General features: G+C 44.7%; 1 protein-coding gene and 1 long non-coding RNA gene across 5 annotated transcripts; one reads left to right on the top strand and one right to left on the bottom strand.

Moving 5' to 3' along the window:
• The first annotated feature begins 235 nt into the window (after positions 1–235).
• LOC142960523 (adenosine receptor A1) lies at positions 236–1,532 on the top strand. The gene is made up of 3 exons (XM_076102392.1): positions 236–573; positions 694–1,157; positions 1,315–1,532. Exons 1-3 carry the CDS (start codon positions 236–238, stop codon positions 1,530–1,532), a joined length of 1,020 nt encoding a protein of 339 aa, XP_075958507.1.
• A 258-nt stretch (positions 1,533–1,790) lies between these two features.
• On the bottom strand, positions 1,791–10,331 carry LOC142955119 (uncharacterized). Of its 4 annotated transcripts, none has more exons than XR_012955805.1 (4): positions 8,559–8,697; positions 5,054–8,383; positions 2,859–3,084; positions 1,791–2,377 (listed from the first exon to the last, which is right to left on the bottom strand). It is a non-coding gene; the product is annotated as an uncharacterized LOC142955119 (long non-coding RNA). The 4 variants fall into 4 exon arrangements; XR_012955796.1 differs by having other exon boundaries at positions 2,859–7,864; positions 8,187–8,383; XR_012955797.1 differs by lacking the exon at positions 8,559–8,697 and adding an exon at positions 10,245–10,331 and having other exon boundaries at positions 2,859–8,383.
• Between the last annotated feature and the right edge of the window lie 1,415 nt (positions 10,332–11,746).

Genomic DNA, 11,746 nt, shown 5'->3' with positions numbered 1-11,746 from the left:
TGCACACAGAAGCGCATGCATGTTTGCATATAAAAACCATCTGGTCAATGTAATTCTGGTCATTTGAAGCCAAGAGCCGAAAGCAGGAAGAAATACACTATCTGAACAACAACCACGGGATTATGATGGACTCAATGTTCCAGTGGAATTCATCTTACCTGTCCACAACCTTCAAGGAAACCTGCTCTATCGAACTTCGCAGCTTCTCTGTCTTCCCTGGTCTTCATCTTCAGTGATGGCTGAGTGGAGTTGGGTGGCCTACACAGCACTAGAAGTGCTGATTGCTTTGGCCTGTTGCCTTGGCAATGTGTTAGTGGTGTGTGCGGTGTGTATTGGTATCCGGGATTCCCTCCGGGAGCCCACCTTCTTCTTCATTGTGTCCCTGGCAGTGGCTGACTTCCTAGTGGGTGTGGCTGCTGTGCCCCTGGCTGTGCTGTTGGATGGCTGGGTGAGTGTGACCCCTGACCTGTGTCTACTTCTCAGCTGTGTCGTGCTCGTGCTGACCCAGGCCTCGGTGCTGTCACTGCTTGCTATCGCCGTGGATCGATACCTCCGGTTACACACACCGCTCAGGTGAGGTCAAACTCTGAAACACTGGTTTACAGGTAGATAAGCTATATGAATAAATTGCATGCTTGTTGATTTATAGAATTCTCTTTTATTCCTTCTTTCTGTTTTATCCCTCATCCTCAGATACAAAGCTCTGGCCACACAGAGGCATACATTGATGGCTTTGTCTGTGTGCTGGACACTTTCCTGTCTGCTGGGGTTCACCCCTCTGTTTGGCTGGCGCAACCAGTCCTCTCTAGCATCTGATTCCACCAATACAACCTCTTCCTCCTTCATTTCTCCCCCCTGCACCTTCCTCTCGGTTATTTCCCTCCCATTCATGGTTTACTTTAACTTCTTGGGATGTGTCATGGCACCCCTGCTGGTTATGACCCTCCTCTACGTACGAATCTTCTGGAGCCTGCAGGGCCGTCTAAAGGAGAGCTGTCCTCAAGCCCAGGCCTCTCTGCTCAGGGAGAAGAGGCTGGCCTGCTCCCTGGCTCTGGTTCTCATTTTGTTTGCCGGCTGCTGGATTCCTCTGCACCTGATGAACTGCCTGCTGTTGTTTCATGGTCCTCAAGCTGTCACACGGGGGACACTTTATACAGGTAGGTGACATTAGCTTTTCAAGTAGACGGTCTGCAATTAGTGGTGGTTTTTATTTGTTTGGAAAGTTCCCCAAGAAGCTTTAAATATCTTACAGTACTTACAGAAAACACCGTTACAGTGAAATTTCACAGTAACAAATACATTTTTTTTTCCCAGGTATTCTCCTGTCTCATGCCAACTCTGCAGTCAACCCTGTGGTCTACGCTTGTCGCATCCCAAAGATCCGACAGGCCTACAGTCAAATATGGAGGCACTTCATTGTGAGGCTGAACTGTTGCCATGGGGACAAGCAAGTTTGCCAATCAATAACAATCAGCCAAGACAATGCCACAGAGACGAGTGGATCAAACAAAGGACCGCAGCGTTTGGTTTGAATGAAACTCTGCACGAAACATGAAAAGTACAAAAGCAAAACAACAAGCATGAAACTCCTCTGTGGCATTTGATCTGCCTACTGCTTGTCTGCAAACTTTTATTCAAGTCAAAGCTATCTCGTGAGCTTCCACCAGAGGGTGCTGTGGACTAACAAACTCATTAGCCGCTGTTGCACACAAACCATGAAACCGCCAGAGCTGCAGTAGGTGACAAACAAACAATATCAAGACCTCATTCACTGATTTCCGGACAACTGATTTGAGGCAGGTATGACTTTATTGAGATGTACATATATTTTGTCATTTGACAGCTTCAATCAATTCATCACCAACCTTTTGAAGCACATATCTACTTGCTCTTTTCTTTGTGAAATCTACAAATAAACGTGGTACAATCACAAGTCGAGCGTTCGCAATTGTTCAGCAAACTCCTCAGGGAAGGCAATGGACTGTATAGTTATCACCAGAGCAGGGTGCAATCCCACCCACCAAACTATACAACCTACTACCTCACCCTGACAGAGCCCAGATCAAACGCACCACACGTTTTCGTCCTGTTACGAAACACAAAACTATTTAACCTGGTCTAGCAAGAAAAACAATGCTTCACACAGTGCATTGTGTTGATTGTTGCACGTGTACGTTTTGATCGGATGACACGATTGCACATCTGGAGATGACTGTCGCCGAGTTGCTGACTCAGCTGTCTCCTTGGGAAAGACAGTAGATTGTATAGTTATCTCGAAAAGAGGTTACACAACCCCACAACTATTCAATCTACTACCTCAGCCCCAAGGACAGCATCCACGTTGCTTCCGCATCAAAGATCCACAAAGGTATCTCTCCTGCAATGGTACAAAGAAAAAGAGACAGATAGGGTTATCTTAATTAACTATGTATCGCTGTGAAATAAATGCAAGATGATACTGGGTAGGACTGTCCTTTTTGAACTGAATATTTACATTACATTTTCGACTGATGTGTTCAAATTCAGTGCCAGCGCAAAGGAGTGTAATCGTATCATCTTATCTCTTTGTTTTTGTTCATGGAAATGGTTCAAAAACCACGACTTGTGGCTGTATACTGCTTCATGACAACATGCCTTCAACAGCCGAGATTTGGAGGAACGTCTTTCACTTCTGAACAAAAGATGCTTTTAAATATTGGCACATCCTCACCGATCAATCCAGCTCCTTTTTTTTATGCGGAGCTGAATCTCTTCGAGAAATCAGTTGCATTTAAATATATCTAAGGCACATAATTTAACGGTAAGCAGACGTTGCAAAGTGAGAGCAGTAATGTGTGAAAGCCCAACAAACAACTCACTGGCTTCTCTGGCATGTGATCGAAAAGAGAAAAAAAAAAAAAAAAGAGCTGCTCGACTCTGTGCCAGGAATTTGTTTCCGTTTTTGCCAAAAACTGAGCTCATTCCAGTGGGCTATCCCTGTGTAGGCTGGCTGCTGCTTCTCAGATGGAGGTACACACACAGATGCCTGCAAATATGGCTTCCACCAGCTGCCTCTGATTGAATACAAGGCTGGGATTCTGCCCCCTAAAACACAACAAGGAAACACAAAATGGCGGCTCGCACATCGGCCATTTTAGGTCTTCTTAAAAACACTTTTGAGTCTACCTTTCGGCTGTTTTTCCGAGCCTGCTGCCTCACGAGGAAGAAAGAGCTGCTATTCTTTCGACAGTGATGGAGAATCAATTTTGTGCCAAGCACTGAAACAAAGCCAACAGACCCAACGACACACTCACAGTCACGGGTACAAAGTAAGAGAGCAACTCGAACAATACTTAGTATCAGACAGCTGGAAAGTTCACAGAGAAAAGGCATCATCACATACAGCATGTTACCGGCACCATTAGCAGTTCAGATTCGCCACTGAACTAGCAGATTGTACTTGTGCTTTCTTAAACTTTTATTAATTTCACTAAGAAAGAGTTGGCTCATTCTCAGGCAGCTAACTGTTAAACTCTTATGGGACAAAGGTTTGGATGGGCCAGCAGGTTAACATGGCAGCGACTGAAGGGTTAATGAGCCCGACTAAACGCCAGACCTGGGCCTCAGATAGACAGAGAAGGGGTTAGGAGGTACATTGCTTGCATAAATTAGCATACAGCCACAACCCCTGAGACTTGGTCCAGACCAGCCCATAGTTAGCATGCAGTAGAGACCCTGCTAGTCTGATTACAGAAGACCAGACAGACAGAAGGGGTGGGGGGGGGGGGGGGGGGGGGGGGTGCTGGCACGATGCCCAACTCTGCCACCGTGCCAGTGACAGATCTACGAGCTCTGTTTGGTCGCCGAGAAGTGTCCCCTGACTGGAGCTGTATTTGGAAGGCAGACTAATAGTGATATGACACAGTGTAACAACAGGACATCGGAGCATGGCCTTGAATGAAAAAAACATTGAAACATTAAATGCTTGTGGGAAATTCTGTGCTTCTGGGTTAATTGCAAAAATTGGCGTCCCATTCCCGGCACAGTTCCCGACTGTTGTGGAAACACAGAGGTCAAACCCGGTCAGTCATGTGAGCTCTATTGGGCGCTGTTGTCTGTGATCGTGGACTTTGTCTATGGCACATAAAAGGGGCACACATGGCTCAGCTGGGGAAAATCATTTTCTCTGTCAATGGCTCCAAAATAAATGAAGCCTCCAGCCAGTGGGGCAGCTGAGAGGATCTTGAAGACATTTGGCCTATTGAGTTAATCTCATCTGCCTATGAGAGTGTATGCCTGTGCATCTGTTTCAGCTGAACTACGACTAAATGATAGTAAATTCGTATATGCAGTATTTTGTATAAGCCAAGAAACACAGACCTTGTCCTCGCTTGCCCTCGGATAAAGCTGCTCTGCGGTATTCAACCAGGATATGTTTTTCTTGAGACAATTTCCTGCTTTAGTATGTTAATCGTTCTTCGGGTGACAGTTACTCATGTTTCTCGTGGGTGTTCCAAAAACCACATGTCAGTCGTAGCACTGGGAATTTGATCTTTTTCTATAACAAACAAATGTATAGCAGCAGCATCTAAAGCACATACCTGACTCTGTTGAGACCAATGTTTAAAATAAATTCATTTTCATAATACTGCCACAACTATAGAATAGGAGGGCCTTTAAAGTTAACACCTACAAAAAAACATCAGATGTTTATCTACCTATTCCACTCTTGTTGATTAAGTTAAGAACAAAATCTGAATGGCTGCTAAATTGAATTACAAGCATTTATTATACAGGTTTTACAAACTTCTCACGTCAAGCTGCTGCGCTAAAAAACACCCCTAGTGCTCCATCTTTAACAAATCAAAAGCCTTGCGAAAGATATCGTGAAAGCAATCGGCCTTCGCTTTCTCCCCAACACCGTGAAAGGATGTGGGTTTTGTCGGATTCGTTCCTCGCCCAATACAAACAACGTAAACACACATATTAAACAGCGAATCCCGGAACGCACACAACACACTCAGTTGCCAACAAAACTCCTCTGAAATGGAGCAGATTTTCGCAGTATATATACCTATTGGATTGCCCGGTCCCTTGGTCCGCGAGATGGGATGAATGCTTGGCAGACACAACGGAGGGGGCACCGGACGATTGGTACAGGTTCTTGTGTGTTTCTCCCTCTCTCTCTCTCTCTCTCTCTCTCTCTCTCTCTCTGAGCTTTGTGCCAAGAATGGGCAGTGTCTGTGTGCCAGGCAGAATTTCAATGAGGGAGGAAGGAGTCTGTGATGGTGGGCAAAGAGGAGGAGGAGCGGTGGGGGAGCTGGAGTTGGCAGAGGAAGTATGCCACACAATAAATGGCAGGACGAAGAATTCCCACAGTTGAAAAGATGCAAACGGATGTCTTGTCTTACTCAAGTCTTATTTTGGGAAAAAAAAATAGTGTCCGGGCATCTGGCCGATCTTCAAGAAGGCTGATCTTCAATAGAGCGCTATGGTGACTGTGTCATGCCTGCTATTGATCTTCCCCACTCCCTAAGGAATCCCTGATAACATTAAAGGATGATGGACGGGTGCACTGAGCCTCCTCCATGCTCACTTGGCACGGTGCTCGCTCTGATGTTCTGTACGTCCTCATTAAGCAAGCGCAAACACACGAGGCTCGTGCTCACGTGTGTGCATGTAAACAGAAATACGCCGCCACATGCATGTACTCACACACAACCAGTCAGTGGCAGACAGTTGCGTGACCTGTGTACATGAATGAAGCTCATCCTGTCTGATCCTGATATAGTCATTGTTAATTAAAGGAAAATGTTTCCAGTCCTTTGCCATCGACTCCACTGTTTTGCAAGACAGAGGGCCGCACACACAAATGTTAGGATTACAGACATAAGAGTTAGCTAAACATGTCAGGCATGTGTTTGATGAAAAGATAGTATGACCCAGATAAGGCAGAAGTATAAGGGGGCCATTGTGTTGACTATCACAGTGTCAACATCAGGATTCTCTATACTTCTTATTAGTTTATCACAACATTAGAAATGCATTTTAACATATATATATATATATATATATATATATGAGTGTTGTTAGCTGATAAAAGAAAAGAAGACAATACCCTAGTGTATTAGTCAAAGTATACCCTATAATTACTCCAGATGTGTTTCTAAAAACTGTGAATGAAGAAAATGTAGATCAAAGGTTTTGTTTCCTCTTCATTTTTTTTTTTTTTCCACTTGTCAATGCTTTTGCTAATGTTCTGATAAGATGTGCGGTTACCATGGTGCTACACGCCTACATGTTATAGCATTCGCTAATGCAACACAGAGCAGGCCATCGACACTCGCGCACATACACATACACATACACAGGGTGTGCGTGCATATTTGTACGCATGTATACAAAGACTATGCGTGCAAGAGTGCAAAGTGGTGTAGGTCAGGATGAAACAGCTGCTGCTTCCTGCATGAGAAGAGAAACTTCCTGTTGCCTCGCTGCAAAACGCGGCTGGTCAGCCAAGATATCAACCAATCAGCTATGTTTAGGCTGAATGCAGGAAGTTACCCTGACTGCCTCTAGGAGAAAAAACTCAGAAACATTATGAGGCAACACGATAAGTTCATCTGAGGATACGAGAGGGGCGGGGAAAGAGCTCTCCTACTCCTACCTCTCTTTCTGTCTCTGTCGCCCTTGTTCTCTCTCTTTTTCTACAGCTTCTTTCTTATTAACATTTTCCTTTTGTCCCCGTCACATGTCGACGTTCATGAGGAGAGGTTCTTTTGGAGGTTCTTTTTTGGTAAACTCATTTGCTGCTTAATGCCAACGCTGATTGATTTTAAATGACAGAGGGTGATGCAGGGGAATTAGGAGTAATGTACCCACGAGATGTGATGACGGTGAGGGGTATGTTGAAAGTGTCTGCCCATATTCACTGTTTCACAAACACGTGGCACGAAGGCGCCATCTTAACACCAACCCTTATTTAGATCAAGATACAGCGCTAACAATAAGCAGTCAAATTAAGAGTCCTGATAGTACATGCAATATGCAGGTATATCAGATCGTTCAATCTGTATTAAATTTCCCGTCTGAAAGTCGGTTGAAAGATCAAATCGGTCGTCGATGAATTCACACACCCTGTTTTATCTACTTCGGCGAATGCAACAATAATATATGCTTTTGTTTAATGGCATTCTGGCCCCTGTAGTCAAAATATGCAATATGAGGATAAACATCAATCGGACAAATGCTGCTGTTCTCTTTTTGTTCTTTTTCAACAGGCAGGTGACGCTGGTGAAAATACATCAACAGCTTTACTGATACAATGAGGAAGAACTACTGACGAACACCAACATTTCTCTACAGCGTCGTCTGTTTGTTTGACCTAACTCGGTTTAATTTCTGCCTCAGGTTCCTCTGAAGTGCAAAGTATCAAAAACAGTAGCCGATGACGCAGGGTGTCAAGGCAAACGTTACAGTTGCCACCTTTCAACAAACTGTCGCACCTCTAGATCGCAGAAAGATAAACCTTTTGCGCACAAACGGCCATGTTCCTGTGAATCAACTACCGCATATCTGAGTTCTAACGGTGGCAGAAAGTGCAAACATGCATGTGAAGGCAAACCGTGTCAATATTGCCCTTACACTAGCTATCATAACTGCTCTGGGTGATAAGAGACCTGCCAAGTGTCTCTCTTGTCCTGTGGGTGCAGCTCAACTTGCACTGACCTGAACACAACAACAGCTCTGTGGCTCGATCGACCCTTTGAGGTCAGAAAGTAACCCGCGGAGGCCTGTCCTTCCTCCTGCCAGTCTACAAAGAGACACCTGTTTGGTACGAAAAGCCACAGAAAGACTGTTTGCCACCCTGTCAGAGCCTGCTGTCCTAGAGCAGAGAGCAGAGAGGGGAGAGGAAGAGGAGGACAGGGACAGAGAGAAAAAAAGAGATAATGGAAGCAGGAGAAAGAAGATGGTCAGCAGGGAGCCGAGGAGTCCCCCTGAGCTCCAGAAAAGTTTCTCCTGCTATGTCCACGGAGCCAAAATGGCGGCGAGCTGATTGCAGCGTGGCAACTGACGACGATAGACACATTTACAGGAGGAAGACCACGATGAAGGACAGAGATGAGGGTGAGAGGAACCGAAGGAGAAAGATTATAGGGCTGTGGAAAAGATGGGAAGCGGTGTCGCAGGATAAAAAAGAAAAATACCTGGAGCCTGTACGTGAGCGGCGGGCTGGGCCAGAGGACTGGAGGAGAAGAGGGCCGTGATGGCGGGAAGAAGGGAAAAGAGAGGAGTAGAGCACACCCTCTGAGAGCTACACCCCCTTCCCACAATCCCCTCCTACTGGCGTGAGTGCGTCTGTCCGCACACAGGGTGACAGAGGGACGTCTGCTCTCACACAGCCCTATAACACATACACAGAAAACGCACACAAGCCACAGTATCAATCACATTGAGCACAACGAAAAGAGAAAACAGACTTCCAATAGACTCACGGTACTTGTAGTTGCGTATGACCAAAAACGGAGACAAACACACACAAGTACACAGCAGGAGGACACTTTAAAACTCAAACATACACATAATCAATTCGCCAGCCTTTGGATCGCCCTCTGCTCTGCCCTGTGCTGTGTTTGCCTCGGTCTGCCTGCCCACTTTGGCACTGCTGCCAAGGGAAGGGGAGAAAAAGGAGGGTAGAAGGGGGGGGGTAGAGACAGAAAGAGGAAGGGAGGGACATGCTGTAGCGAGAGAGAGAGGAGGAACAGAAAGAGGAGGAGTCAGAGAAAAAGAGTTAAGACAGAGAGTGAGACACAAACAGACAATAAAAAGAAAGAGAAGAAACTGTCGTGACACGGTTACACAAAACAGCAGGACGGCAGCCGGGAGCCCTCTGACAATTTGTATGTTAATCATGTAACATCCGAAACACACCTCTCACCCTGTGCTGTACTTGTTGTATTGGGCAGCAACAGACAGATGGCGAGAGAGACAAGCCCCTCTGCCATGTTGTTCCATCTCACCGTATATTTACAATCAATAGATCCAAAAACAGCCCACACTGGTTGAGATTCGACCTCTGAACTGACGGACATTTGTTGTCAAGTTCTCTCGCCTCGTCTTTTTTCCGAAATCTTTATTCTGCTTGCATTTCTCTGCGCCCCCCGCCCCCCCCCTCCATCCTTCTGCAAATTCGTCCTCTCCCTCCATCGGGGATAATATCTGCCCTCCTCGGTGGGAGGGGTTTTAGGGAGTTAAGCTAAATGGATCAATGGGAGAGGAGGGTGGATATTTCAGAGAATGTCACTTTTTTCCCCCCAGCCGTTGGCATCTTTCCCACGTCTCCCTTTGCTTTCACACACCAGCCAGTCAGTTGAACACCAATGGATCTTGGATCAGCGAGCCGTCGCCTCTAGATGACCCCAATCATTAGGAGAGAAAACATAAATCCATCTGCTCATAAATGGCCGTCCCTATCTATAGCCTTGTTGCGACCCAATCCCTGGTGTTTGAGCGGGTATCCCAAGCCGAGCCAACCAATCAGAACTTGCTTCTGAGCTGACGTCATTTGGTAAATGCAGAGTGCAAATTCAAAAGAAATAAAACGGGAATGCTTATTAAATTGGAAACAAACACTCTCTTCCTTTAAAACTTACATCAACCACTTGAAGACACAAAAAACAAAGCGTTCGTACATTAAACAGTTGATTTCTCGTCACAGCTGCTGTAATACCTGAGTTATTTAGTCCTCAAACTCACACACACACACACAGACACACACGCGCACACATTTTAGGAGGGTTCTTCCAGTCCTCAAACACCACGAAGACAAAACAGACCACAATAGTCCAGCTTCTCTGCTTAAACTCCACATGAGTCTTTTCTCGAAGATAGCACAATGAACACAGACACACACACACACACACACACACATTCATACTGTACACAGGCGCACACACACACATATGGTGCGAACAATCCGGTTCCTCAGATTCAGCCAGCAGGTTGGACAGCCCCTCAACCTGACGTCACGTCTCCTTTGTTGCTTATGCATTTATTTCTCTCCTCAGCTGAACTCTCTGAACCCAATGCCCCCCCCCTCCCTCCCTCCCTCCCGTCCTGTCCTCCAGCCCTACACTTACCCCCTGCCAATGAAGGCGGGCAAATACAGTATGGCTTTAACAAGGAACAAAAAAAGGGAGAGACAGACAGACACAGAGAGGGGAGAAACAGAGAGAAGGAGAGAAAGGAGCTCAGATGTCTCTCACTTTTTCTTTTGCTCCTTTTCTTCTTCGATCGCTCGCCGTGTCTCTTCCTGCTTGGCTTGTAAAAGTTTCAGCTGCATGGCGGGCCGGCCTCTTTTGGCAATCGTCCAACTCTTGACTCTCCTGTCCCCTTGCAAGAGGGAGGAGGAGGGGAGGACAAATATAGTCACAGTTAGACTGTACTGCAGCAGCAGATGTACTCTGAATGCACAGCGACCATTTATATTTCATACAGGAAGAGAGAGGTTTGTGACATGTTGTCAGTGTTTATAACAAGCAACAGTGAAGCATTACACGGCGGGACTCATGTAAGCTAACCACGGCCTGAGACTTTGAGCAGAGTTTTTTGAACGGCTGTGGCACAGTTGTGAGGTTAGTCTGCCTTTAACTGAACGTGACAGCTGAGTCTGATAACAGTGTGTTGTGGTGCTCACACCCAGTTCACACAGGGACACACTCACTTTGTTATCTCTCCTGGTATCAATAACACAAGCAGCTCAGTACAGACAGATTTACACATGGGAGGATTTGAAACTAAATATTTACATTATTTTAAAAGATAAAGCGAACTGGGCTCTCTGTTTCATTGCATAAGTACACGGATACACTCGTGAAATTTGTTACTGATTTACTTACCTCAACCTCGTGCACAGAGGTTTTAGTATTGAGTCAAGGTAGTTTAACAGAAAAAGTAGCTTAATCATTTAATGAATTACTCTAAACTATAGTTTTTATTTGCTTATAATGCTCTGTAATTACAGGACTGATTAAAGCATTACATTTTGAGAAAATAAATCATAAATTAAATTATTATTTCACTGTTTCTCACTCTTCCACGAGGCTAACCTTAAAATAATGGGCAACCTTTTTCCACAGCTCTTCCAAAATGTACACCTTTTTTCCTTTTAGGTTTCCTAAAGATTATTATTTGGCTATAACTATTTGGCTATAGGCAGTCAGCTAATATGGCCACATATTAACTTATGAGCTAAAATATTGTAAACGCATGCATGTAAACACATTTTTGGTACAATAATGATGGAAGTTATTATATATTTATTAATTTAAATTAAAAATATATCCATAGAAATATACGTGTATCAAGTTATTGATGAACTGAATAAACACAGAATAATAATCTGAAGTAATTATTCTGGGGAAACTCAAGAGTTGCACAAACGCAGTTGTCCTGCCTGCAATGACGGGTTGTTTAGTTATTGTTTGAAGCATTTAATAAAGAAGTTATTTTAATTAAAAAATGAGCTCTTATTTCTATAGTGGATTAAGTAACGATTAAGTTAAAGTGATCATAAAGTGTGACGTCAGGTGTTTAGAGGCCCAATAACATGTATTTAGTGTGGCTAAGAGTAACCGAATTATTATATTTCGAAATAAATGCACAAATGATCCAAAGGCTGGCGAATAAATGCCCCTTAAGGAAAAATTGTGATATTGGGCTGTATAAATAAAATTGGCTTGATTAAATAGATCGGCAACAGCTCATT

Source organism: Anarhichas minor, unplaced genomic scaffold (genome assembly GCF_050575085.1).
Source record: "Anarhichas minor isolate MPS153535 unplaced genomic scaffold, ASM5057508v1 ptg000003l, whole genome shotgun sequence".
In the NCBI taxonomy this organism is placed as follows: domain Eukaryota; kingdom Metazoa; phylum Chordata; class Actinopteri; order Perciformes; family Anarhichadidae; genus Anarhichas; species Anarhichas minor.
Note: the sequence above shows the minus strand (reverse complement) of the source record. Positions and strands in the feature narration are given on the sequence as shown.